This window comes from Vulpes vulpes, chromosome 9 (genome assembly GCF_048418805.1).
Source record: "Vulpes vulpes isolate BD-2025 chromosome 9, VulVul3, whole genome shotgun sequence".
NCBI classification, from domain to species: domain Eukaryota; kingdom Metazoa; phylum Chordata; class Mammalia; order Carnivora; family Canidae; genus Vulpes; species Vulpes vulpes.
The window spans coordinates 106,318,587-106,346,470 of NC_132788.1; the positions used below are offsets into that span (position 1 = coordinate 106,318,587).

Sequence of the window (27,884 nt, forward strand, 5' to 3'; positions counted from 1 at the left end):
CTCACCGGAGGCCCAAGTCAGCCTCACCTTCCAAACCCGGGCCCGTTGGCGCCCTGCCATGGTCTCTCCCATGCACCCCCACCTCCTGCAGGCCTGGTCATGGCCCATCAGCTCCCGCCTGCCCTGCCCTCGCTCCTGCCTTTCTCTGCATCTTGAAGTCTCCACCCCCTTCCCCAGAGACCTAAACAGGGGCCTCCCTGCTCTGAATCCCACAGTTGCTCCCCACCGCTCCGGGAATAAAGGCCAAAAGCCTCTGCTTGACATTCGAAGCCCTTTCCCCAGCAGGGCTCCAAGCAACCCCTATTCCCGGTTCCCAGCCCCCTCTCCCAGAAGGAGCGTGGTTCCCCGAGAGCTTCCTGCTCTGTCAGGACCCCAGGTGCCTGGGTCAGGTGCCCCCCTCCTCTGCCCACAGCCCTCTGTGGTTCCCACCTCCCGTGGGGTACAAACCCAAGTCCTCCCTAGCCCACCTGCCCTGCCCCCTCCCTTCCTTGCACTGGATCACTCTTCTCTGGCCACGAGGGCCTTTGCTGTTCTTCCAGCACACGAGGCCCAGTGTTGCCCCAGGGCCTTTGCACAAGCTATTCCTGTTGCCTAGAGCACACCTCCTCTCCAGAGAGCCTATTTCTCTGTTTCACTGCCTATCCAGTAGATCACGCCAGAGATGTTTAACAAAAACTTCCTGAATGAATAATCGATCACGGTGCCTGGAAGGTCCTCCTGCATGCCCCCTTCCATCTGCCTATGACTTCCACTTTTTCTTTTTCTTTTTTTTTTTTAATTTTTATTTATTTATGATAGTCAAAGAGAGAGAGAGAGAGAGGCAGAGACATAGGCAGAGGGAGAAGCAGGCTCCATGCACCGGGAGCCCGATGTGGGATTCAATCCCGGGTCTCCAGGATCGCGCCCTGAGCCAAAGGCAGGCGTCAAACCGCTGCGCCACCCAGGGATCCCTTCTTTTTCTTTTTTTTTCAAGATTGTATTTATTTATCCATGAGAGACACACAGAGAGAGGCAGAGACACAGGGAGAAGCAGGCTCCCTATGGGGAGCCCATTGTGGATCTCGATCCCAAGACCCTAGGATCACAACCTGAGCCGAAGGCAGATGCCCAACCGCTGAGCCACCCAGGCTCCCCCTCTCCCACTTTTTCTTTAAGACTTACCTGAAGCAGGTGGGCTCGTTTTCCTCTTCCCCATTTCCTTTATTCATAGGGCAGCCGAGCACATCTTTCCAATGCTCCAACCTGCCCTTCTTTTTTTTTTTTTTAAAGATTTATTTATTTATTTATTTATTTATTTATTTATTTATTTATTTATTTATTTATGATAGATAGATAGATAGATAGATAGATAGATAGATATAGAGAAAGAGAGAGAGGTAGAGACACAGGAGGAGGGAGAAGCAAGCTCCATGCCGGGAGCCCGACGTGGGACTCGATCCCGGGACTCCAGGATTGCGCCCTGGGCCAAAGGCAGGCGCCAAACCACTGAGCCACCCAGGGATCCCCCCAACCTGCCCTTCTGACCCTGCTTCAGAACCTTCTGTGACTCCCTAATGTCCTCAGGGCTCCTGTCAGCCCAGAACCTTCTGTGGCTCCCTAATGTCCTCAGGGCTCCTGTCAGCCTGGCCCTCACCAAAGCGTCTGATGTCTCTCCTCTGACACCACGTCTCTTTTCCCGCTTCCCCCACATTCCACCCTCCAGCTTCACTTTGCACCTGCAAGCTCTCTGGTCCCCCTGCCTGGATTGTCTCTCCAGTACCTTCACCTGCCTGACGCTGATTCCTCTCTGAGGCCTCAGCTTCGACATTACTTCCTCCTGGGGGCTTCCCAGGACCACCCACAACCTGAGCCCAGGCCCCACCAAGCAAGTGCAGCCCCTATCACCTCTATTTTATGCACTTGGTCACCAGAGTCAACTCCTGCATCAGACATAGGACTCCCAGCGCCCACGACCCTTTTAAGGGCTGGTGGAAATGGTTTGTTTTTAATTCATCTTAAAATCAGAAGAAAACAGGGATGCCTGGGTGGTTCAGGGATTGAGCATCTGCCTTTAGCTCAGGTCGTGATCCCGGGGTCCCCGCAGGGAGCCTGCTTCTCCCTCTGCCTGTGTCTCTGACTCTCTCTGTGTCTCTCATGAATAAATAAAATCTTTTTAAAAATCAGAAGAAAGTAATGAACCAATGCAGTTGTAAAAGATCATTTGCAATATTTTTTCACAGAGGGAGGAACCCACAATGACAAAAGTGCCCTTGGGCTGTGAAAGTCTTCTTCTTTTTTTTTTTTTTTTTGGAAGATTTTACTTATTTATTTGAAGGAGAGCAAGTGAGCGAACACAAGCAGGGGGAGAGGCAGAGGGAGAAGCAGACTCCCCATGGAGCTGGGAGCCCAACACAGGGCTCAATCCCAAGACCCTGGGATCATGAGCCAAGCTGAAAGCAGACACTTAAGGGGCTGAGCGACGCAGGTGCACCAGGACTGTAACAGCCTTAATGCAGCCCTGCTGGTCCCATGTGTGTCTCCCTATCGGATTATGAGTGTCTTGAAGGGGGAGGTGGAGGCTGAATCTCCAGGGCTGCCCAGTGTGGGCCTGTATACAGCAGGTGGTAAATAATTGCTTGTTGCATGACTGCATACACAATGCATCACTGGATCTTCGTGGCCAGGCCTGGCCTGGCTCACAGTAATAGGAGATACTTGAATGGATGGATGGATGGATGGTTGGAAGGAGGGAAGGGTCAGAGGGTAGATGGAGGGGACACCCGGGCGAGGACAGCAATCTGGGGCCAGCAGCGCCACCTTGTGGCACACAAGGTGTCTGTCGCTCTCTCCCCTGGGCTTCGTGGGAAAGAACTGGGGAGTTTTCTGAGCCTTTACACTGGAAAGTGTGGCCTCGAGGAGGAGGAAGAAGGAAAGGAAGAGGAGGAAGAGAAAGGGGAAAGGGGAGGAGTTGGGTACACTGAGACCTCAAACTCAGGCTGCCCATTTCTGGCCGTGTGACCCGGGACAGGTTAATGAATCACTTCTGTGATGCTCGGCTTCCTCCTCCCACAAAATGGAGAAAATAAAAACGAGGCCTCTGAATAATGTAATAAAATAGCTCAGGAAACAATATGCGTCTTACCTCCCACCCTGGGGATCCTGGACAGGTGTCGCCCTCAAGGAGCCCACCAAGGCTGGGCGGTGACAGCTTCCGGGAGGACATGGCTGGAGGAAAAAAGGGGTCTGGGTTTGGAGGTAGAGTTGTCAGAGTCAGCAAAAACAAAAACAAAAATAAGTGAATAAATAAAAAGGATCCCGAGCTCAGTCTGAATTTCAGGTCAACCAGGAATAATTTTGAACATAAGTATATCCCAAATGTTGCCTGGGATATACTTCTACCCCCAATTGTATTCCTGGTTGACCTGAAATTCAAATTGAAGTGGGCATCCTCTATTTTGTCTGGCAGCCTTCGCCTAGGGGGGAGACTGAGGAGGTAGGCAGGAGGACTTCCAGGAGGAGGCGGCAGCCGTGCAGAAAAGGGAGGGCTAGGGCAGCCCGGGTGGCTCAGGGGTTTAGCGCCGCCTTCAGCCCGGGGCGTGATCCTGGAGACCCGGAATCGAGTCCAGGGCGACAGGCTCCCTGCGTGGAGCCTGTTTCTCCCTCTGCCTGTGTCTCTCATGAATAAATAAATAAATAATCTTACAAAAAAGAAAAGGGAGGGCTAAGGGCAGGTGGGGCAGCGCCCGTTCCTCCCCCGCCCCACCGTGTGCACATGCGCAGCGGCGAACGCCCTTGATTGCGCTCACAGCGACCTGGAGGTGGGCGGTTGAGTGCCACACTAGGAAAGACGGTGACCATGGCTGTTCCCCTTTTGTTCAAAAGCTGTGGCGCAAAATCACCAAGACTTTATTTTGCAAATCAGAATTGCGTTACATTTCCTAGACCAGGAATATTTTGGCCATGTCCCAGCACTGGAAGCACAAGGCTACTAGACGTTTCTCCCAGTGTCTCTGGATCTGTGTGACCTTGGCCGACTCACTTAACCTCTCTGAGCTCCATCTATCCAAGAACTCACTCCACTCCAGCCACGTCACCTTCCTGGCTGCTCCTCCAACTCACCTCGCCTGGTCCGCCTCAGGGCCTTTGAACCTGCCTTTTCCCCAGATCTCTCCGTGGCCTCTCCTCTCCTCCCTCACTTCTGCATTCCGATGCCAATCTGGGAAGCCTCCCTTGATCACCCGATTAAAAATCACACCCCACGTTCTCCATCCCAGTCCTTTGCTTTTCCTCGGTGACCTGACCCACCATGCGTTTCACTCACTTCTCTTGTTCGTTGTCTGTCTCCGGCCCCGGCCCCGGCCCCGCCCCGAGCACCACGAGGCTGGCATCTGCGTTACCCACTTCTGCGTTCCCAGCACCCAGCGCAGCAGCTCAATAAAAATCGCTGAATGAGTGAGTAGGAAAATGAGTGCACGAGGAGGAAAGCAGGCCAGCAGCAAACGGGACGCTTTTAACCGTCGCAGCTGATTGCTTTTGTCCTTTCTCTGTCTCACACTCACTTGAGAATCTGAGTAGCTGCCTGTGGTTACTTACATGTGATTATTCAGTTCCTCGATGTACAAAAGCCATATGGTGCTAGTGGCCCATAGCGAGTGGTACGGAATTCTAGAGCATCCCCAGCCTCTCCGAAAGCTCGACTGCGCGGGGCTACTGTAGCCACTGTCCAAAAAATGCGCTTAGTCCCAGACACCAACTTTTTTCCCGTGTTCTTTGCGGAGGTTTCAGAGGCCTTGTCCCACCCTGCACAATTTAGCAGAAGTGGCACACTGGTGGCTCCTGAGCTGAAGATGGCCGTAGTTGGGTTTTGTTTGGTCCAATGGGTTTTTTTCTTTTTTTAGAGATTTTGTCTATTTATTCATGAGTGACACACATACACACACACACACACAGAGGCAGAGGGAGAAGCAGGCTCCCTCCCGGGAGCCCAATGCGGGGCTGGATCCCAGGACCCTGGATCACGCCCTGAGCCAAAGGCAGATGCTCAACCACTGAGCCACCCAGGTGCTCCTCCAATGGTTTTCTAAAAGGCAGGACACCTTTTTTAGTCTAGAATCCCCACGGATATGGGAATCTCTGAGTGGGTCTTCCACAGCGCAACACTCTGCCATGCTGCCAACACTTTAGAGGAAGTATTTACTTCCCTTTGGCCCCTGGGGCCATCTGAGTTTGAGACTTTAGGATAAAGGAGTGGGGAGCGGGTATGGAATCCGAGTGGTGGCTGCTTCAGGAAGGGGTTGATCCAGGAGTCAGAGATCCAGGAGTTGATCCCTGAACTGCCCCAGGCCGACCTGTCTCTGGGCCTCAGTTTTCTCATCTGTAAAATGGGGACGCTAAAGGAATAGTTTTGGGGAGGATTAAGCGGTAACCCTGCAGGTCGGGGCGGGAGGAAAGCGCTCGGCGTGTGCGGTCACCGCTGTGGTGAAGGCCGCTCATCCTGCTGGGTCGGGCTTGGCTCGGGTCTCCTGCCCGCCCAGGGTTGGGCTGCTGACGTGCTGGGGGCATCAGACAGCGATCCCTGAGTTCTCATCGCCTCTGCGGACACGGGGGACCCGACCTGGGGACCCCAGCCCTCGGATAGCACCTCCCTGGGCCGAGTCCATGGGATCCCTGGGCCGGGAGGGGGCGCCCTTGGCTGGGTCTTCCCAGGCGTCTTCCGGGGGGGGGTCCCCCCACGCGAGGACCGCGCAGCCCGCACGCGCCCGCCCGCAAAGTCCGGCCCGCCCGGGACTCCACTTGCGGCTCCAACGTCCCGGACGGGCGGGGGCGTGGCCTGGCGGCGGGCGGCCTCCAAACGCGATTGGTCCTCCGGCCCGTCATTCCCGAGCGCCCGCCCCCCGGGTATAAAAGCCCCCAGCCCGGGCCCGCGCAGGACGGTTTCGGAGCTGGCGGTGGAGCCCTGCGCGCCCCGCTGACCGCGGTGAGACGGGGGGGCCCCGGCCGAGGTGGGGGGGCGCGGTCCGGCGAGTCCCGGGACGTCCCGCGGGGGGAAGGAGCGGAGAGAGCCTTCCTGGGGGCTCTGCCGGTCCCTGCGGCCTGGGGAGGGGTCTCCATCCAGCCTGGGCTCAGCTTTCCTGTCTCTTCCCCCGCGACCCCCTCAAGGAGCCCCGCCCCCCCCTTTTCTGGAACAGAGTGAAACTTTCAAACTCTCCCAATTGCTGAGACTTTCGTTGGGTGGGTGGGGGGGCGCGCGAAAGAGCCCCCTAGAAGGGGCGGTATCTGGAGGGGGTAGCCCCGCCCCCTCCCGCTAAACCACGTCCCCTCTAAGTGTGCTTGCTTGTGCTTGCAAGTGTGCTGGCTTGTCCCGTCCTGCACAGGAAGTCGGGCCTCCCTGGGTCCTCGGGGCGCCCCTACCCCCCAGCAGGGGGGCCGTCTTCCTGCCTAGCGGAGCCCCCTCCCCAGCTAATGGGTCCGCCCCGCGGGGCAGCTCCTCCCCCGCCCGAGGGTCAGGTCCCGCCGCTGGGCCCCGGGCAGGTCGCGGCAGACCCCGCCCTCTTCCCCCGGGTGGGTGTGGCCAGCGGGTTGCTCCAGGCGGCCGGGAAGGGCCTGCCCCTTATCTGAGTCCTTGGGACCTTGGTCAGGATTGAGCTAGAACAGCGGGGCCTGGGACCTCGGTGTCTGGGAACTTCGGAGGTTGTATCTGAGCATGCCCTGGCTGCAGCTGGACGTCTACGTGACTGCCGGCCCCAGCTAGCCCGAGCCAGCTTCACACAGCTTGCGGACCCCCCACCCCCACCCAAGGACTTTAGTGGGGTGCTGACATCAGCCGAGGCCACCCTCGGTTCAGCCGCCCCAGGAGGGATCGATGGGCAGGGGCGATGGGAGAGTGCGCCTCCGAGGAGGCCAGGCGAGCTCAGGCTCCAGGGAGGGTGAAAGGAATAACTAACTGGACCTTGGTCATGAGAACCAGGGGCATGGATGTGCCTACTCGCTGCGCTTCCCAGTTTGGGGACCTTAGTAACAAGCAGAAGCTCATTCCTGGCAGGTTCACCCATGTGTGCAGCGGTTTTGTTTATTGAGCACCAGCTATGTGCCAGGCACCGAGCTCAGCGCCACACGCGTACACAGTCACTCACTCTGCCAATCTGTAGGGACTCTGAGCTAGGAACGGTGATCCCCGTTTTGCAGATGGGGCCGGCAAGGCTCTGAGAGGGGGTCCTGCTTTCCTCAAGCTCCCACTGCTGGTGAGTTGCCAAGCTGGGATTAGAACCCGCTTGGACGCTCCAGAACTGGTGCTCTCAAAACCTCAGTTTGCTGGGCTCTGCTTGGGGGACAGGGCAACCGGGTAGCCAGGAGGATGGGCCCCCTTCCTCTAGAAGGACATGTTCAGAATCAAGGTCAGGGGTTCACGGCAGGCTCCTCCCAGGGGAACCAGCCTTGAAGCCAGGTTCTACCTTTAGCTCCGTTTTACAGGTGAGAGGACTGAGGCCAGGAAAGAGGAGGCTCCTTGCTCAGCCCCGCACAGCATGGGCGGAGGTGGGACTCCTGCAGTCTAGGGTGATGATGGATTACCCACCTCCTCTCCCTGGCCAGCCAAACGGAGCACACCTGTGGTGGCTCCCGTGGTACCTTTAGACGTGTGCATTAGCCTCACCTGGAGAGCCTCCCTGGCCCTGCCTTCCCTCTGGAGTCTGACATGATTGGTCTGTAATAGGGCCAGGCATGGTCTCCCCTACACAGTTTGTGGGGTGTTTTGTTTATAATGCTTACCCTTTTTTTCAGGGGGGGGGGGGGACTGGTAATGTTCTCTACCTGGCTCAAAAGTCCGAGGCCTGCCCAGCTACCGGGTCCTCCCTGAAAGGTGGCCCCTATTAACAGTTTCTGATGTCTAAAGACTGTGCAAAGGACGCACACATGTTTCACACTATTTGTCCCTGAGCATCCTCGTCCCATGAGTAGGTTTCTACTCTGCAGCCACTGCACTGGGCTGGCTCCTTGATTTCCCCAGGTCGTTAGCGGTACCTTGTTGCGGCCGACACAGGTACACACGCCTCCGCGCGCCCGGCAGTGCAGGTGTGGGACCACCATCCCCTCGAGGTTTCAAAGGGAAGGGGGCTCTTGAAAGCAGGGAGCCACGGCCAGATTGCGTCCTAGGTGTCTCCCCGAAGTATTGACAATTAGAGCCCTTGGAGATGGCCATCCGGGTGGGGCCCCGGAATCTGCTGCATCAGCAGCTCCTGAGACTGGGGCGACTCAGGGCCCCACCCGCCCGGCTGAATCAGCTCCCGCTCCAGGCCCCCAGATGCTTGTGAGTGACTGAGAGGCAGGGCTCTAAGGACCCGGGGAGGGGAACCTGGTCTTCCTCCTGGAGGGAGGGCCAGGGCCGGCTGGACCCCTACGAAGCCCATCTGTCCTCCACAGAGCCCGCTGCGGAGAAAAATGTCTACCGACGGGACAGAAGCCACCCCAGAAGCCACCGCCAGCACCCAGGTGACAGGCGAAGAACCAGTCCAGCAGGTGAGGGCGGGGCTGGGACCTGTGGGAGAACCGTGGCCGGGAGCTGCCAGCCGCACCTGGGGTCAAAAGATCTCTTTGTGGGTGAGGGAGAGCCGTCACCCGGACCCCGGACAGGTGGGGGCCGGGGCACAACTGCGAACCCCGGAGGCTTTGGGGAGATCAGGGGTATGCTCTGAACCTGTCTGCTTCCCCCACCGCTGCCCTGTCTGCAGGTGCTCATAGGGTCTCCCCAGGAGGTCAGCCCCTGTCTTATCTCCCCCTTCCCAGATTAGCTAACTCTACTGGTAGTTGATACATGAATATATTAGCATATCATTTACATGCCATAAAATTCACCCTTGGAGAAGGTGGTACTCAGTGGTTTTTAGGAACCTACAAAGTTATGCAGCCATCAGTACCCTACAGGGTTAGAACATCTTTTTTTTTTTTTTTTTTTTTTCTTTTTTAAGATTTTAATCCATCCATTTGACAGAGAACACGCACGGGTGGGTACATACCAGCCGGGGGTAAGGGGCTGAGGGTGAGAGAGGAACAGGCTCCCCGCTGAGCAGGGAGCCCTATGTGAGACTCGATCCCAGGACCCTGGGATCATGACTTGAGCCGAAAGCAGATGCTTAACTGACTGAACCACTCAGGTGCCCCTAGAACATTCTCATCCCCCCCCCTCCAAAGAGACCCCACCCCATTAGCAGCCCCTCCTCATTCCTCGTCCTCCCCAGCAACGGCTCATCTGCTGTCTCCGTGGATTTGCCTGTTCTGGACATTTCGTACTAACGGAGTCATACAACCTGAGACCCCCTGGTGTCTGGCTTCTCTCACTGTGTATCGTGTTTTTGGGGTTTACCCACCTTGTAGCAGGTGTCACTGCTCCATTCCTTTCTTAAAACTGTGGTAAAATAACACACAACACAAAAAATACCATTGCGACGTGTATGGTTCAGCATTAAGTATGCTCATGATGTACAACCACCAAGACCATCAAATTCCGGAAACTCTTCATCACCCCAGATGGGAACCCCACCCCCATTACCAGTTAGTCCCCTTCCCTTCTGCCCCCCAGCCCCTGGCACCCACTAATCTGCCTTCTTTATGAATTTACCTCTTCTGGACGTTTCATATAAGTAGAAACATAATATCTTTGATATAAAAGTAGAACCTCATACATTAGGTCACTAACGTAAGGGAAATCCTACAGGATTTGTCTTTTTTGTGTCTAGCTTATGTCACTGAGCACAATGTCCACTCACGTTGAGGCAGGTGTCAGAATGTCCATTTTAAGTCCAGCTACCGTTCCCTTATCTGGATGGACCACGCCCTGTTTATCCGTTCATCCGTCCACAGATACTTGGGTGGCTTCCACCTTTTGGCCACTGTGAACAATGCTGCTTTGAACCCGAGCGTCCAAGGATCTCTTTGAGATCGTGTTTTCAATTCTTTTGTCTGTATACGCAGAAGTGGAATTGCGGGGTCCTAGGGTGCTTCTCTGTAATTCTTTCTAATTCACAGTTTCCCACAGTGGCTGTACCGTTTTATGTTCCCACCCACAAGGCCCAAGAGTTCCCCAATTTCTCCCCAATTTCTCCCATCTTCACTATCATTTGTTAGTTGCTTTGTTTTGGTGGTAACCGTCCTAACCAGTGTCAGGTTGTATCTCGTTGTTTTGGCATTTCCCTGGTGATCTGTGATGCCGAGTATCTTTCAAGTACCCAATGGCCATTTGGAGGCTAGGATTTTTTTTTTTTTTAAGATTTTATTTATTTGGGGGATCCCTGGGTGGCGCAGCGGTTTGGCGCCTGCCTTGGCCCAGGGCGCGATCCTGGAGACCCGGGATCGAATCCCACGTCGGGCTGCCGGTGCATGGAGCCCGCTTCTCCCTCTGCCTGTGTCTCTGCCTCTCTCTCTCTCTCTCTCTCTCTGTGACTATCATAAATAAATAAAAATTGAAAAAAAAATTAAAAAAAAAAAGATTTTATTTATTTGGGAGGTAGGTGGAGAGAGCACAAGCAGGCAGGCAGAGGCAGAGGGCTTCCCGCTGAGCAGGAATGTGACATGGGACTCAATCCCGGGACCTTGGGATCATGATCTGAGCCAAAGGCAGGTGCTTAACCGACGGAGCCACCCAGGTGCCCCTGTTTAATTTCATTTTAATTTAGGTTTTGAGAGCCACGTGTGACTAGGGGCCATCACGGTGGAAGGCGTAGATATAGAACATTTCCATCATCACTGAAAGTCCCGTGGGGCAGTGCTGCATTAGAAGCCCCCCCTCATCACAAATACACACTTGTACTGAGAAGCACACAAGCCTCTCTGCCCCCACCTGCTCCTGTGACCACCCTTGTTCAGGCCCTGGGGAGACCCTTCTCCCCACCTCTTGCTCTAGGACATGAAAGCAAAAGGTGGTCTACACACACATAATAGATTGTCTAGCTTTAGGAAGGAAGGGACCCCGACACCTGCCCCCACATGGATGGACCCTGAGGACACTGGTCTCAGGGAGGGAACCCAGACCCAGGACACCTCCTGCAGGACCCCACTCCCAGGAGGTTCCCAGAGGAGGCCCGTCCACAGAGACAGAGAGGAGGTGGTGGGAGCCAGGGCTGGGGCAGGGCTTCCCGGGGGCGGGGTCTCCGTGTGGGGAGGTGGAAGGTTCTGGAGATGGATGGTAGGATGATTTGCACGACAGCATGAGTGTACTCGAAGCCACGTAGAGATGGTGAAGATGGTAAGTTTTATATGTATTTTACCAGAATTTTTTAAAAGATCTTTATTTATGAGAGACAGAGGTAGAGACACAGGCAGAGGGAGAAGCAGGCTCCATGCGGGGAGCCCAATGCGGGACTGATCCCGGGACCCCAGGATCACGCCCTGAGCCAAAGCCAGACTCTCAACTGCTGAGCCACCCAGGTGTCCCATTTTACCACAATTAAAAAAAAAAAAAAAAAAAAAAAGAAGCACCAGTGTGCTACCCCAGGGATGGACCCTGAGCCCACGATGCTCAGGGAGGGAACCAGACACAGGAGGCCCCACTGTGTGTGAGTCCACATGTGTGACACGTCCGGGATGGGATCATCCGCGCACAGGAACGGGGCTGGGGGAGGAGAGGATGGGGAGTGAAATCGCAATTGCGGAGCACCCCGGGGTCCCGGGCCCAGCCTGCTGAGCCGCCTGTCCCCGCAGCCCAGCGTGGTGGAGCGCGTGGCCAACATGCCCCTCATCAGCTCCACCTGCCACATGGTGTCGGCGGCCTACACCTCCACCAAGGAGAGCCACCCCCACGTCAAGACCGTGTGCGACGTGGCCGAGAAGGGCGTGAAGACCCTCACGGCGGCCGCTGTCAGTGGGGCCCAGCCCATCCTCTCCAAGCTGGAGCCACAGAGTAAGTGAGGCCCCGGGAGCCCCTACCCCTTGGGGCTCCTCCCTGTTCCCCCAAACCAGCCCTGTCCAGCCTTCCCGGCCCTGAGGGGAACGCACACGCATGACTGACCCTTCCCGCCTTGTCCCCTGTCCTGCAGTCGCATCGGCCAGCGAATACGCCCACCGGGGGCTGGACAAGCTGGAGGGGAACCTGCCCATCCTGCAGCAGCACACGGAGAAGGTAACTGGCATCAGGCTTCAGGGGGACTGGGGGGGGCTCTGCCGGGAAGGGGGGCCTCCCTGGGTGTGGAGCCTCTGCCTCCGCCCCAGCTAGAATAGACGCACATGACCGCTCCCTCCCTGACCCCTCCTCAGTCTGGCCTCACCCCGGCCTTGAGTCTGCTCCCTGCTAGGCACCTGGGGGAGTGATCTGAACACCAGCCAGCTCTGTTCAGCACCCCCTTGTGTGTCTCACCTTGTCTGGGGCAACAGCCAAGGCCGTCCTCACGGCCCCGCAGCCTGCCAGCCCTTGGTACCCACCCGCTCCGTCCCATGCCAGCCCCCCGACCAGCCCCTGTGGTCCCCATTCGGTAATGTCCGTACCTGTGGGTCCCAGACACAGTGATAGGAACAGATTGCCTGCCCTCGTGGAACTTTTATAAGGGAGGCCGGGGGACGCAAATCCAGTGAACCCTTCGTCGCGTTCCTACCACAGGCCCTTTGCATGTGCGCTTCTGTCTTCATGAACCAGACCTTCAGGTCTCTGTTCTGATCCCACCTCTTCAGAAGCCTTCCTCCCCCTCTGCTCCCTCTGAGAGAAGGGCCTCCTCGCTCAGCTCTGTCTCCGATGCCCATGTTCTCTCTCTGCACCATCCAGCACAGAAACCACCAGCTGTATGTGGCTTACGGAGCCCTTAGACTGTGGCTGGTGTCACTGAGGAACTCAGTTACTCATTTTATTTTTTAAAATTTTTAATTTTATTTATTTATTTATTTATTTAAAAGATTACTTATTCATTTATGATAGACATAGAGAGGCAGAGACACAGGAGGAGGGAGAAGCAGGCTCCATGCCGGGAGCCCAACGTGGGACTCAATCCTGGGACTCCAGGATTGTGCCCTGGGCCAAAGGCAGGCGCTAAACCGCTGAGCCTCCCAGGGATCCCCTAATTTTTATTTTTTAAATATATTTATTTATTCACAAGAGACACAGAGAGAGGCAGAAACACAGGCAGAGGGAAAAGCAGGCTCCCTGCAGGGAGCCCAATGTGGGACTCAATCCTGGGAACCTGGGATCATGACCTGAGCCAAAGGCAGATGCCCAACCACTGAGCCATCCAGGTGCCCCTCGGTTACCAATTTTAAACATAAATAGCCTCACGTGGCCGGCGGCCAGCCTTGCTCTAGCACACCACGACACAGTCACATAGTACAATGAGCTCATTTAAGCCTGTGACTCAATGGTTCTAGTATATTCATGTTGTGTAACCACCACCACCCCTTTTAGAACATTTCGTCACCCCAGAAGGAACCCCACATCCCTTAGCTATTAATCTCCTTCTTGCCAAACGCTCCTGGCAACCACTCATCTACTTCCCATCCGTGGACAAGCCCGTCCTGGACGTGTCACCCATGTGGACTCACATCCCGTGGGGCCTCCTGTGTCTGGTTCCCTTCCCGAGGGTCATGGGCTCGGGGTCTGGCCCCGGGGTGGTGCGTGTGGGTGCCTCGCTCCTGCTCACGGCCGAGGGACGTGCCCATGCATCGGGGACACACTGTGGCTGTTCATCTGTTGGTAGGCATTTAGCTTGTTTCCACTTCTTGGCTGTTATAATACTGCTGTGGACATTTGTGTACCAGATACATTAGTTTGTTGTTTGTTTGCTTTTTTACAACATAAAATTTGTCATCTTTAACCATTTTGAGCACACAGCTCAGGGCACGAAGCACTCTCACCCCGCCGTGCACCTCCACCATCTGTCTCCAGAACCTTCCATTTCCCCACACGGAGGCCCTGTCCCCAGGAAGCACTGACCTCCATCCCCCTCCCCACCCCTGGCTCCCACCACCTCCTCTCTGTCTCTGTGGACGGGCCTCCTCTGGGGACCTGGGAGTGGGGTCCTGCGGGAGGTGTCCTTCTGGGCCTGGGTCCCCTCCCTGAGCCCGGTGTCCTCAGGGTCTGTCCGCGTGGGGGCAGGTGTCAGGGCCCCTTCCTTCCTGAGGCTGGACAATATCCCAGTGTGAGGATGGACCGTATTTCTGCTTGCATCTGTCAGTGGTTGCTTCACCTCTTGGGGTCTGTGAATCATGCTGCCCTGAGTGTGTGTCCCTGTTGTATTAGCTTGTGAGGCCATCTGAAGGGCTCTTAGCTGCCTACTTGTCTTCCCAAGGGGGTGAGGGCACAGACTACTTTCTTGCCCTGTCTAGTGCCCATCGTACAGCCTGGCACATAGTAGATGCCCAGGCTCCACTTAGGCCTTGTGGGACAGATGGCCACACTCAGGTGCGCCTCTTCATGTCCGGGCTTGCCTCACCAGAACCCGGTGATCCCTGGGGTGGGGGCAGGAGGGCAGGCCCAGGGCTGCTCCAGTTAGTTCCCTCCCACTCTGCCCTGAGGCCCCCTCACTGTTGGGCACCTGCTGCCGGGCCGCAGTCCCCGAGGCAGGGCCCACCCCGTGCCCGCGGAACTCCACGCGGCTAGGGATCACTGTGTCACTGGCAAAGGCCACTAGCAGGCGGGGCGTTGAAGGTGGAAGCTGCCCGGTTTGCAGGATGATGGAGGAGCCCCGTCCTTGGGCCCGGGGCTGACCTGCTGGTGCCACCTGGGGCCAACATTCCTTCTGTTTATAGAAGGGATGAGCTCTCGGGGTGACGTTCTGCAAGGTCATCCAGCAGAGCTGCTCCCAGCTCAGAGGCGCTAGCGCTCTCCAGACTCCAGGACCTGGGATGTCACCCCACACACGCACACCCCAGGCTCGCCCCAGGAAGAGGCAGCATGTCCCCATTCTATGAACCACGGTGTGGTCACAGCTGGGCCAGTGTGAGCTAGGTGACAGCCCCGGGGGGGCGGGGGCATTTCTTCATGTCCCCAAAGGAGCTAACTCCCACGGACACCAGCGGTCTAGATGTTCAGAGTTAGAAGGGTCGGGACGGGGCTGGTTTTTGACTTTCCGGAGAGCTCTGTGCATAGAGATCTGCTCAGAGGCTGAGCCTCAAGAAGAACAGGTGTCGGCCCATGAATGCCCAACATGTGCTGGCGCTGCCTCTCTTCTGGGATCCTGCGACAAAACTGTCCCAAGGGTCACCACTCCTGGCCCTGCATCGTCTGTGCCAAATACAGTCACCGGGGCGTGGACACGCGCGCTCCTTATGGCATCGGTGGCCGCGTCTACAGGAGGCAGAGTGAAGTGGCTGAGACCCGGGGACACTGGCCTGCAAAGCTAAACTATTTACCACGCGGCCCTCTGGCAGAGAAGGCTACCGACCCCGTAGCTGTCCCACTAACCCGGGTTAAAGGTGCTTGAGTCAAAGTCCCAGGTTAAAAAATCCAGGCTCTGGACAAGCTGCCTGCCTCCTGGACTCGGTTTCTCCCATGTGGAAAGGATACGCTCCCTCCTCTTGGGGGTTTGGAGGGCGGAAGCCCATCTGAGAGCTGAGAACCTGACGTACCTGACTCGTCGTTAGTTTTGATGCTTTAATACAAGCTTCATGAATAAACCCACAACTGCTGGGATGTTTTGGGCGCGACCCCCCGTTTGCCGTGGGGAGGTTAAGGCGGGAACCGTGTTCCGTCGTGAGTTCATGGAGACAGTGTCTGGACACCTGGGTGCATCCTTCGTGTTGCCCTAGTTTTGCTCCGGGCGCCTCTAGGTCAGGGTCTCCCCTCTTGGCACTCCTGACATTAGGGCTGGGCGTTCCCGAGGGTAGGAGAGGCCCCGGCCCCCAACCCACTGCATGTCAGGAGCACCCCCCCTGGCGTGACACCCACGTGTGTCCCCAGACAGTGCCCAGCATCCCCTGAGGATGGGGTCACCTGAGGTGAGAACCACTGTTCTAAGCCATCGTAGCCGTCCGCTCGGGGCAGCTGTAACCAAGTGCCACAGCGGGGATGGCCTAGCCCAGAACTTACTATCTCAGTTCCTCCCCGGGGCGCCTCTCCACTTGCAGACGCTGTCCTCACATGGCCTCCCCTCTGTGTCCTAATATCTTCCTTAAAGACCTTCTCTCCGAATAGTCTCATTCTGAGGTCCCGGGGGTCCGGGTTCAGCACCCTGTGGCCCCTGACGCTGTAGATAAAGAAATGGAAGCACAGAGAGGTACAGTGAGTTGCCTGAGGCCACACAGCCAGGACATAACAAACCAGGATTCAAGCCAGGCTCCAGGGCGCGAGGTCTCCACCGCCAGACTCAACGTTGACCCTCCGGGGTGACCCAGGAGCTGGAATGCCTCCCTGGAGGTTGGGGTGCAGGGGTGGGGGTCCCCAGGTACGAGGGGAGGACAAAGATGCCGATGCTGGGCTGTGTTGTAGGTGCTGGCCGATACCAAGGAGCTCGTCTCGTCCAAGGTGTCGGGGGCCCGAGAAGCCGTGTCCAGCACGGTGTCCAGCGCCAAGGACACAGTCGCCAGTCGAGTGACGGAGGCAGTTGACGTGACGCGGGGTGCCGTGCAGACTGGCGTGGACGCAACCAAGTCTGTGGTGACCAGCGGCGTCCAGTCGGTCATGGGCTCCCGCGTGGGCCAGATGGTGCTGAGCGGGGTGGACGCGGTGCTGGGCAAGTCGGAGGAGTGGGTGGATAACCACCTGCCCATGACGGACGCTGAGCTGGGTGAGTGCAGCCGTTGGGCCCCGACACCCCCCTCCACCCCCCCGGCCCAGACCTCCCACCCCTCTCTGCCACCTAGAGCTGTCACTCAGAGCCATCCCGCCCCTGCCACCCCGTCAGCACCCACCTGGCCTCCCTGAAGCAGCCACTAGAGGGCCCCTGTGACCACCAAGTCAGGTTCTGTCCTCTGCCCACAGCCCTTGGGGGCTCCCAGCTCCCTCAGGGAGAACTCCAAGCCCTTCCCCGTGGGCCCCCCGCGTACTTCTCCATCTCCCCTTGTTCATCCTGCTCCAGCCGCACTGACTCCTTGCTGATCCTCAGCCATGCTCCCACCCCAGGGCCTTTGCACCAGCCGTTCCCTCTCCCAGGACCATTCTTCCCCTAGACATCCAGAAGGCTCGCTCCTTTCTGCTGCCAGCTCTGTGCTCACATGCCACCTCCCCAGTGAAGCCTCTGAGTTTGCAACCTCCCTCGTCCATGCTGCATCCTGACACCTGCCCCCCAAAGTCTTGTCTGTCATCAACCCCCACCCCCCGGGTGCACAGTTGTCCATCCGGATGTGCCTTGAGCACCTGCCGTGCGCCAGTCTTCCAAGTGCTGGGGGTACATTGGTGCACAGAAGCCTGCACTCGCGGAGCTCACGGGATAAGGAGATGAGCCTAAAGGAGAGAATTAGAGGGGGGGGGGGATTGACTAGATGTTTCTGAGGAGGTGACGTGACAGTGAATGGAGCGAGCCAGCCAGCTGCGCGGATCAGCGCAGAGAAGTGTCAATAACCAAGGTCCTGGGGCAGGGTTTGGCTGGTGGGTTAGAGGAAGGCCAGGCAGAGTGGGCGAGGAGGGAGATGCGAACGAGGGGAGGGTGGGGATGGGAGACCGGGCAGGTTCTTCGGGGTTTAGGGGGACCCAGGGGAGGACTTGGACTTAGCCCCGGGGAGGTGGGAGCCCTGGAGGGCAGGCGGGCAGGGGAAGGTGGGAGCTGACTCGGGTGCTCACGGCGCCCTCTGGGGGCCACTGCGGGGAGGACAGGTGATGGGGGATGCGGGAGGCAGGGGGGGTCCTGAGCATCGCCCGGGCCTGGCCCCTCCGTGCCGCAGGCACAGATGGCCCCAGACACCGCCCAGTGTCCCCTGGGGGTTGGGGGCAGACCCCCTCCGGGGTGAGACACCCTGCTTCCGTTCTGGGACTTCACGCACAGGGAATCATGTGCCGCCTCCATCGTCTGGGATCGGGATTGCAAAACGTGTCTGTCCTAAGCATCGCTCCTTCCTCCGTCAGCTCGGAGAACATTCTCTGTTGCAGCTTGTGGAAGAAGAGGGCACCCGGCTAAGTTTCTCCCTTGACTGGCTTGTGGGCTGGCTCATCTTCCACGGTCAGCAGTGGGTTTTTACGTTCTAGGTGTGAATGTGGAGGTTTACACGCCACAGGCCAGTCCCACGTGCTGACTTTTATCGGGGTCGCCCTTGTCCCATTACTTCTGGCTGCTTGGAGGCACCTTCGCCTTGGCTCTGAGTCTTCGTGATCCTTCCTGGAACCCGTGTGGAAAGGAGGGGGGTGGTCCTTTGCTTCCTGGACAAACTCGATGTTTCGGGCAGGCTGGCGATCGCAGGCCCTGAGGCATGTGGCTTGAGCCCAGTGTGTCACTTGTGCTTTGAGCGTCCAAAACCCAACCATGAACCTCTTGAAGGCAGGGAGCCTCCGGCCCGTGGTGGGTGCTGAAGCCAGGTCCAATCGGCTGTGGGTCTTGGCCCCTGAAGGCAGCAGGACAAGCAGGGTCTGCGGGGAAAGGGGTCTTGAGCTCGGCCGGGGCGGGGGGGCCGCCGCAGGGAACAGACCTGTGTGACCAGCTTTGCTTCTCTGTCCTCCCTCTGGATCCGCCCACTAAGGAGGACATCGCCGTGGGCGCTGGTGCCCGTGGACGGAGGGGTGGTCTTCAGGGGAGGGTACGCGCTTTCACAGCAGCGTGGCAGGACTGGGCGTGTGTTCGGGGGCTCGGGCCAGGGGGACAGCCCTCTTCCCTCTCTCTAGGGGTCCTCCCCTTTGCCAGGGGCACCTGCCCGCTTGCTTGGATGTGCTGGGAGTCTGCGTGACGTCCTGGCCTAATAACAAAGCCGCTTGCACTTCCGAGGGCAGAGCCCCGGGTCCCCGGAGGGCCATGGAGAAGCCCTGGGCCGTGGGCAGGGCAGGTTCACGGTGTCACTCATTTGGGTTCATCTCCGCAGACCCACCTTGGATAGGAAAATGGGGAAAATCTCTCCTCGAAGTGCAGTCTTATTTTCTCTGCCTTTAAGTGTCCCACGTGTGTGTGTGTGTAGTTCGTTTTTTTTTTCCCCATTTTTTCCAAAGAATTTATTTGGCAGAGAGAGAGAACATAGGCAGGGGGAGCAGCAGAGGGAGAGAGAGAAACAAAAAAAAAAAAAAGAGAGAAACAGACTCCCCGCTGGGCAGGGAGCCCAACATGGGGCCGGATCCCAGGACCCTGGGATCATGACCTGAGCCAAAGGCAGATGCTCAACCATTAAGCCACCCAGGCATCCCTGTAGTTTGATGTTTATTCATTTTAAATATCGTTGTGAAATGACTCTTCCATGACACCTTCCTCCCCAGCTGACTATATGACACTACCCCCACGCCACATCTGGCCCCATACCTGCATTTGTAAATAAGTTTTATTGGCACACAGCCATGCCCATTTGCACACATGTTGCTTTTGCACAGACAACTGCAGGCCGAAGGCGCAGTATGACCGCCAGCAAGTACAGAAACATTGGCTGTCTGGCTCCATACAGGAAAAGTCTATCAACCCTTGGGTTAGAGTATGTTTTTCCAGATTTTTTAGTGTTTACAGAGACCACTGAAATCCCCTGATTGGAGGCTTACCTTGGTTGAGCAGCAGGTCAAGGACTAAACGCTCATTTGCGTGCCTTTTTGAGTACAAGCTGGCCCACCTTTCACAATTCACGCAGCTGTGATGGGGCGAGGGGGTGGGTCATACGGAAGGGGAAACTGAGGCTCGCCGGCAGAATCACATTTGTGTAGAGCAGGGAATGGCAAACATCTTCCTAACCAGTTGGTAAATATTTCTGGCTTTTGGGGGCCAGTGCCTGTTGCCTCTAGTTACACTGTCAACACAGAAGCAACACAGCAGGAGATAAGCAGAGGAACGGGTGTGACCCTGTGCCAATAAAATTTTATTTATAAAGACAGGGGGCATTGGGCCTGGGGGCCAAAGTTCGCAAGCCCCTGCTAGAGGGGATTACCAAGCCGGTGAGTTAGCAGCTCATCAGGACAGGCCGTTTCCATCCTGCCGTCTTCTAATGTCAAGGGCTCTCTCTAGACTAGATATTCCCGACGTTGCCTTACGTGCTGTCAAGACGGTTCTCATGTGGCTCAGACTTGTCCCCCCGTCAGGTGTCCTGGTTCAGAACATGGTGACAGACCGCCTGGCTTCAAATCCTGACTTGCCACTGCCTAGCTGCGTGGCCTCGGGCAAGTCACTTCACCTGCGAGCCCCTGTTTTCTCGTCTGTAAAAACGGAGCTAACGGTGCCTCCCTCGCGGAGTTGTTGGGATTTGATGACTGCGCAGGAAGCACCTAGAACTTTGTGAGAGAGTAGCCGTGGAGGTGCTGGACACTGGTACAGGATCCCCCAGCATTTTTTTTTTCCTGCAAAGGAGCAAAGAGTGAACACTTTCGTCTCCACCAGCCAGGGGGCCACAAACCCCGTCACCGTAGTCTGAGGGCAGCCATCCACGTAGCTCACCCACGCACTGGGGGGTGTGGAGGCCTGGTGCAAAGCTGCAAGCAGGGGGGCGTGAGCCACGGTTTGCACACCCTCACGCTAGCCCTCTTAATCCCGGGACGTTGGGTTCCCATCATGCCCATTTTGCAGATGGGGAAAGCGAGGCAGGGGAACCCGCCCTCCGCGCCAGGGCCTTCCAGCTTGTGAGCGGCTACCCCCGGGACGGGGACCCGGGCAGCACGCAAGGCCAGGGCCCCTCACGGCGCCTCCCCTGCTTTCCTCCCCGCAGCCCGCCTCGCCACGTCCCTGGAGGGCTTCGACATGGCCTCGGTGCAGCAGCAGCGGCAGGAGCAGAGTTACTTCGTGCGCCTGGGCTCGCTGTCGGAGCGGCTGCGCCAGCGGGCCTTCGCCCACTCGCTGGGCAAACTGCAGCTGACGCGCCAGCGGGCGCAGGAGTCCCTGGGCCAGCTGGCGCAGGCGCTCAGCCTGGTGAGGCTCCGCGGGGCCCGGCCCCCCTCCCCACCCCCCATGGCTCCTCTCTCCCGTGGTCCTGGGTGGCTTGTGGGGGAGGGGAGGCGCTGCCTTAATGGGCCCCTGGGACCAGCTCACCTCAATGACCAGAGCAGCCTGCCAGGCCCAGGGGAGGGGTCCAAGGTCATGGTGTCCGCAGGGCTGGGCCTCTCTTGGACGTGCAGACGGCCGTGTCCTCTGCCCGCATGTCCTCTCCTAGGGACGCCAGTCACCACAGGAGCAGGCCACCGCAATGACCTCATTGCGACTTGATGGTGTCTTTAGAGACCCGATATGCAAGCACAGGCACGCTCTGGGGTCCGAGGGGGTCAGGCCTCCAGCATATGATCGGGCGGGGGGGTGGGACATAATTCAGCCCACGCCAGGCTGCCCGGCGGAGGCTCTCCTGGGGGGACCTCCGGGCGGCGGGAGACCGACCTGCGAAGCCCGAGCAGGTGTTTGATGGTGGTTTCGTTGAAAGTCTCACGGAGGCATAATTCAGGTACAACAACAAGTCCCCCTTTTTTAAGCGTACGGTTAGAGGAGTTTTACAAACACAAATGGACAGGTCACCACCACCGCAGTCACAGTCAAGACGGGGAACGTTTCCATCACCCCAGCGGGGCCCACCTGCCTGTCTGCAGGCACATCCTGCCCTCCCCGCCGCGGTGGCCTTTCTGTCTCTCCTCCAAAGAGCTTAATTCCTCTTACCTTCCTCTTTGCTTTGCTCCATCCGCGAAGTGCTCCCTCTTTTCTCTTTCTCTTTTTAAATGTTTAATTGTGGGAAAATACATCATGAAATTCACCATCATAAGTAACCATTTTTAACTGCACAGCTCAGGGCACGAAGCACCTACCCTCACGAGCCATCTCCAGAACCTTCCATCTCCCCACACGGAGACGCCGTCCCCAGGAAGCACTGACACCCCCCCCCCGCCCCGCCTCCCTCCCCACCTCCGGTTCCCACCACCCCCTCTCTGTCTCTTTGGACAGGCCTCCTCTGGGGACCTCCTGGGAGTGGGGTCCTGCAGGAGGCGTCCTTCTGGGTCTGGGTCCCCTCCCTGAGCCCGGCGTCCTCAGGGTCCGTCCACATGGTGGCAGGTGGCAGGGTCCCTTCCTTTTTATGCCTGGATGACATTCCACTGGAGCACTTTTTACGACCCAGCTTGAGTTCCATCTGCTTCCGTCCCGTTGGCCAAAGCCAGCCCTGTGGACAGGCCCAGTTGCAAGAGTGGGACAAAATGTGAGGAGCTGCCGAGAATTGTGGCCACTTCCTTTTCGAGTAGCACAGGGCACACGCACCTGTTGGTGATGAAACCGTAGCCATGGAAAGGCTGTGTGAGAACAGCGTCCCTCCTGGCTTCCTCCCCTTCGCAGACCATCTCATCTGGGACAAATGGAGGACTTTGGGGGCCTCTCCTGGGATGGGTGCCGGGCTCTGCCGACCTTGGTCAGATGCTGGAGGCAGCCTCTCTCCTCCTGTGTCTCTCTCTCTCTCTCTCTTTTACTCCTTAACTCCACTCCAGATGGAAACCGTCAAGCAGGGAGTTGATCAGAAGCTGGTGGAGGGTCAGGAGAAACTACACCAGATGTGGCTCAACTGGAACCAGAAGCGGCTCCAGGGCACGGAGCAGACCCCGGCCAAACCAGAGGTACCAGCTTGGGGGGACACGCGGGGTGCTTGGGGCCCTGACATGCCTCTCCATGCCTCTCTGCCCGATGGACCTACCTGCCCGGTATACTTTCCCCAGCCTCTCCTTCTCTTAACTGCCTTCCGGACACAGCAGCACCTCCTCCAGGAAGCCCGCCTTGATATCCTCTCTTGGGTGTGGGTGTTGCCTCTAGACTGTGGGACACTTGATCGTGCTGCCTCCCAGCCTGCTCAAATTCTAAGCCACATCTCATCCACCTTTTCCCCCATCCCAGCGTCACGGAGGCCTTCATACTTCCCTGCCTGGCTCCTGGGGACGACTCCTCCCCAGCGTCCTCTGGTCCCTCCTATCTGTCCCAGGCACTGGCCTCCTGCTCTGCTCTGAGTTTGCACCACCTGTACCTTCACTCACGGAGGCCTTCCTTGAATCAGCACCTTCCGTGGCTCTCACGCCCCATCACGAACGCCCCTCGGCCTCAGGGCTGACCTAGCGCTCACTACAGCTTCTCCGCTTCACCTCTCTGGGCCTTCGCTTCCCCTTCTGCAAATGGGATGTAGGGCCTCCTGCAGGGCTCTTGGGGTGAAGCAAACCAAACCCACACACCGTGTTCCCAGCAGCAGGACTCACAATTGCCAGAACATGGAGATGGTCCAGGTGTCCCTTGGTGGATGAACGGATCCACACAACAGGTTCACATCCACACACGGGCACGTCCCTCGGCCCTGCAAACAGGGAACCAGGCACAGGAGGCCCCACAGCATGTGAGTCCATGTGTGTGACATGGCCAGGAAGGGGAGGGGGCTCGTGGGGACCGGGAGAGAGGGTCAGGGCTGACTGCTTAATGGGAATGAGGTTTCTTTGGGGGACGATGGAATGTTCTGGAGACAGAGGTGGTGGTGCACAACCTTGCAAATATACTAAAAACTCTGGAATTGCACACTTAAAAGGGTGAACTTCCCGGCCCGTGTCATACACACATACATAGAAATGAGTAGCTTTGTAAAGCACACGGTGAGTGCTGCAAAAGTGATAGTTATGGAGACATCCCCGATATCCCTAAACGCAAAACTATTAGCATTCAGACCCAAACCACCTAAAACCGTCTCCCTTGCTCCTGCTGCTCCGCGTGGCACCCAGAAGATGCAGATGTCGACTGTGCTCGGCACCTCCCTGCCAGGCTCGAGTCCAGGCTGCTCGCTGTTGCAGGGTCAGGGCAGAGTCCCACCACCAGCCTGCTCTCTCCCCCTAGTCGGGGAGGGAGGGTAAGGTCCCTATTTGCACATCCACCCTGTGGTCTCCCCCACCATTTACAGCTTCTGCCTGGAAAGTTCTTCCAAGCCTCTTTAAAAAACAAAAAAAATTTAAAGCTGTGTGGAGATAGAAAATTCAGTATCTTACACCTAAAAAAAAAAAGTTTTATTTTTTTTAAAGATTTTCTTATTCATGAGAGACAGAGAGAGAGAGAGAGGCAGAGACACAGGCAGAGGGAGAAGCAGCCTCCCTGCAGGGAGCCCAATGCAGGACTCGATCCCGGGTCTCCAGGATCACGCCCTGAGGTGAATGCAGGCGCTAAACTGCTGAGCCACCCGGGGATCCCAAAAAAAGTTTTATTGAGATAAAATTTGCATAGTATGCAATTCAGTGGTTTTTAGTGTATTCACAGGTTTGTGAGGAGATCACAGGATCCTCTGAGAACATTCCCACCGACCCAGCAGATCTTGTCCCCATCAGTAGTCACTCCCCCTCCTCTCTGGCCCCACGAGCCCCCTCCCCGTCCGTGGACGAGCCCGTCCTGGACGTGTCACACACATGGACTCACACCCCGTGGGGCCTCCTGTGTCTGATCCCCTCCCCGAGCGTCGTGGGCTCGGGGTCTCTCCCCGGGGCAGCACGTGGGGGCGCTTCACCCCCGTTCAAGGCTGAGAGACGTGCCCGGCGTGGGTGGGTGGGCCGTGTTTGTTTATCCACTTACCAGCTGATGGACGTTGGGTTTGTCTCCCGTGGACACCACCTTGGGAACCAGCCTCGTACAGGCGTGCGTTTCCATTTCTCTGGGGTGGATCCCTACAAGGGGAGGTGCTGGCCATATGGAAACCCTGTAGATGAGCGTTTTGAGGGACCACCAGCAACATACAAGGGTCCCACTTCATTCCCCATTGTCGTCGGCACTCATCACTCCCTCCTAGATCCGGCTCGCCCCAGCGCGTGTGGAGTGGCACCTCATTGTGGGTCTGCGCCCTGTGTCCCTGGTGGCGGGTGCTTATTGACCATCTGCTTATCCCCTCTGGAAAAATTTCTCTGCCTCTTTTTTACTCTGGTACATACGCCACACGGCTCAAAGCTCAAAAGAGCCGGTGTCCCAAACCACCACCATGCTGGACGGGCTCTCGTGGGGAAAGGTTTCCTGGAAGGTCGTGTCCGGCTGCCCTGGGAGCACACGGTCCTGATGGTGCCCCCCCTTCTCAGCAGGTGGAGACCCAGACGCTCACCATGTTCCGGGACATTGCCCAGCAGCTGCAGAGCACCTATGCCTCGCTGGGGTCCAGCATCCAGGGGCTGCCCACCCACGTGAAGGACCAGCTGCAGCAGGCTCGCCACCAGGTGGAGGGCCTCCAAGCCACCTTTTCCGGCATCCATTCCTTCCAGGACCTGTCCAGCACCGTCCTGATGCAGAGCCGGGAGCAGGTGGCCAAGGCCCGAGAGGCCCTCGACCACATGGTTGAGTACGTGGCCCAGAACACACCCATTACGTGGCTGGTGGGCCCCTTTGCCCCGGGAGTCGTTGAGAAAGCCCCAGAAGAGAAGAAATAAGACAGCCAGGAGGAGGCTGGAGGGGAGGGACCTACCCTCTCCCTGAGGGGCGGCCCGAGCACCAGACCCCTCGCCTCACTTGGAACGTGTGTCCCTAACCTTCCCACCCCACCCCGCTCCGCCCTGCCCATCTTAGCTGCCCCCTCGGGGAGCTGCAAACCGACCTGTCCATCCCCTCCTCTGCGCTCAGAGGAAGCGTATCCTGAGCATCACCTCCTCAGTCAAGACAGGGAGGGTTCTAGGAAAAGTTTTCTAGGAGGCCCTCAGTGCCCTCAATTTCTTTTTTTCTTAAACCCAGGGATACATATCCCATCTCTTTTTCTTTATCAAGGGCCCTGGATATCAGCCTTTAGCTGATGGACTTGGATTTCTCCCGGGGAGGGGGTGGAGGGAGCGCCACCCAGGCCCATCCGAGAGCAGAGGGGCTCAGCCTGCCTGGCCTCCCGTACCTGCCGAGCTTCCGCATTGCCTTAATAAACTTCACCTGCAGCTAAGTACAGGCCGTGCGGGTGTATATATGTGCGTGTGTGCACTCCCAGGAGCCGAGCGATACTGGGGTCTCCGTGTGGCCTCTGGGGCCCCGTCCCTGCTCTGCTCACAGGAGGGGACGCGGAGTGGGGCTCAGAGTTCTCCGATGGGAGAAGAGCAGGGCCCTTCACCTCCCCCACCCTGGGTCTTGCCCTCTGGGCCGTGTCCTAGGATCCCGCAGAAGCAGAAGGCCTGCGCTTTCCCCACACCTTCCTGGGTGTTGGGGGCTGGGGGGGCGGTGTGGCAAACTGCCCCCTGAAAGATGTCCACGTCCTGATCTCCGGGACGTGAGAACGCGTTCCCTCATGTGGCAAAAGGAGCTGTGCAGATGCGGTTCAGTGAGGGAGGTGGGGGTGGGTCCTCGCTGCTCCGGTGGGCCCTGCCACCATCACGAGGGTCCTCACGAGCTGGGGGCTGCAGGGCCGGCAGGAGAGGGTGTGAGGACAGAGGCAGAGGTCAGGACCTGAGGTGGGTGCATCTTCTGCTCACATCAAAGATGGAGAAAGGGACCACGAGCCTGGGGAAGCCGGAGAAGGCAGGGAAACAGGATCCCCCCTGACCCCTGCCCTGAGCATCCAGAAGGATCCAGCCCTGCCTTCACCTTGATTTTAGCCCCAATTAAAACTCATTTCAGGTTTCTGCCCTCCAGAAGTGGAAGGTGACAGGTTTGTGGTGTTTTCAGCCCCCAAGTCTGCGTTCATTGTTCCAGCATCCCGGGGAGCTCATCCCGGCCCTGAGGGAGTCCAGGTGGCCCCTGGACAAACCCCCGGCTTGGAGATCCCCGCATTTCTGTCCACTTCCCACCGCTGGGCTAACATCGAAGAAAACACAGAAACCGAATCCTCTCATTGCGCTGCCTCTGGCCCAGGGCTGCTCACTCATGTCGCCTCAGCTCTGCAGGTTAGGTGTCCCCCCTTTAGGGATGAAGCATCGGGGGCACGCGGCCGGGCGGGCCTTGCCTCCCTGGGTGCGTCCGAGGCGGCACAGTCCTGCTGCTCCCGTCCAGGGCCGGCGCCCGTGCTCCAGCTTGGGGATGGGGAGCAGGTCCCCTGGCCAGCTCCCTGGTCCCTCGTGAGTGACCCTGGGGAGCCCTCGGGCTCTCGAGCCATCAGCGTCATCATCTGAGACCAGCTCCCACGTAGATCGGGAGCAAAGATTTTGTAGGACTGCACGTTTGAAAAACCTGGTACTTAGGTTATCTTAGGGTCTCCCGCTCTGCACTGCTGGCACTGGGACCGAGTCGCTCTCTGGGGGCCACCCTGGCCACCTGGGGTGCCAAGCAGGATCTCTGGCCCCACAGGCTTGATGTCAACAGCACAAATTGTGTGACCACCACAGGTGTCCTCAGACACGGCCCCCTGGTGAGAACCACCAGGTTAGCTGACTTCGTCCCAAACACTTATTTTTTTTTTTTTTTAAAGATTTTATTTATTTATTCTTGAGAGATAGAAGGAGAGACAGAGCCAGAGACACAGGCAGAGACAGAGCCAGAGACACAGGCAGAGGGAGAAGCAGGCTCCATGCACCGGGAGCCCGACGTGGGATTCGATCCCGGGTCTCCAGGATCGCGCCCTGGGCCAAAGGCAGGCGCCAAACCGCTGCGCCACCCAGGGATCCCCCCAAACACTTATTTTCCTGCCTTTTGGCTTAAACGAGTCAAGGTTCCCCACACGGGCCCCCTAACGTGTCGGGGAGCACATCTCTTTTTGTGCCTCCCAACGCTGAGCGGGCACAGGCTGTTGCCGGGAGCCAGGCCCTGCTCTGAGCACCTGGCGGATGCTAGCACCAGCCTCCCCTCAACCCTCTGGGGTGGCTGGACTGAGCTTCCCGTGTTGTGGACGGGGAAACTGAGGCAGGTAGATGTCACATAATTTCCTCAAAGTCTCCCGGCCACTAGGGGCCTGACAGGCGGGTCTGGGCTCTTCCTGCTGGAGGAACTTAGCAGTGCGCTCTCCAATCCCCCGTGGCTCCG

The 27,884-nt window shown here is 57.7% G+C and overlaps 1 protein-coding gene and 1 long non-coding RNA gene across 3 annotated transcripts; one reads left to right on the top strand and one right to left on the bottom strand.

The window, feature by feature from the left end:
* The first annotated feature begins 5,716 nt into the window (after positions 1-5,716).
* PLIN3 (perilipin 3) lies at positions 5,717-25,878 on the top strand. Of its 2 annotated transcripts, none has more exons than XM_072721709.1 (8): positions 5,717-5,956; positions 8,398-8,493; positions 11,671-11,869; positions 12,006-12,088; positions 16,376-16,673; positions 20,701-20,900; positions 22,448-22,573; positions 25,040-25,878. In XM_072721709.1, exons 2-8 carry the CDS (start codon positions 8,416-8,418, stop codon positions 25,382-25,384), a joined length of 1,329 nt encoding a protein of 442 aa, XP_072577810.1. In that variant the 5' UTR covers positions 5,717-5,956; positions 8,398-8,415; the 3' UTR covers positions 25,385-25,878. The 2 variants fall into 2 exon arrangements, with proteins under 2 accessions (XP_072577810.1, XP_072577811.1); XM_072721710.1 differs by having other exon boundaries at positions 5,870-5,956; positions 25,043-25,878.
* Positions 19,840-25,043, bottom strand: LOC140593972 (uncharacterized). Its single transcript, XR_011994498.1, has 3 exons — positions 23,201-25,043; positions 21,021-23,113; positions 19,840-20,335 (listed from the first exon to the last, which is right to left on the bottom strand). It is a non-coding gene; the product is annotated as an uncharacterized lncRNA (long non-coding RNA).
* Positions 25,879-27,884: the final 2,006 nt, after the last annotated feature.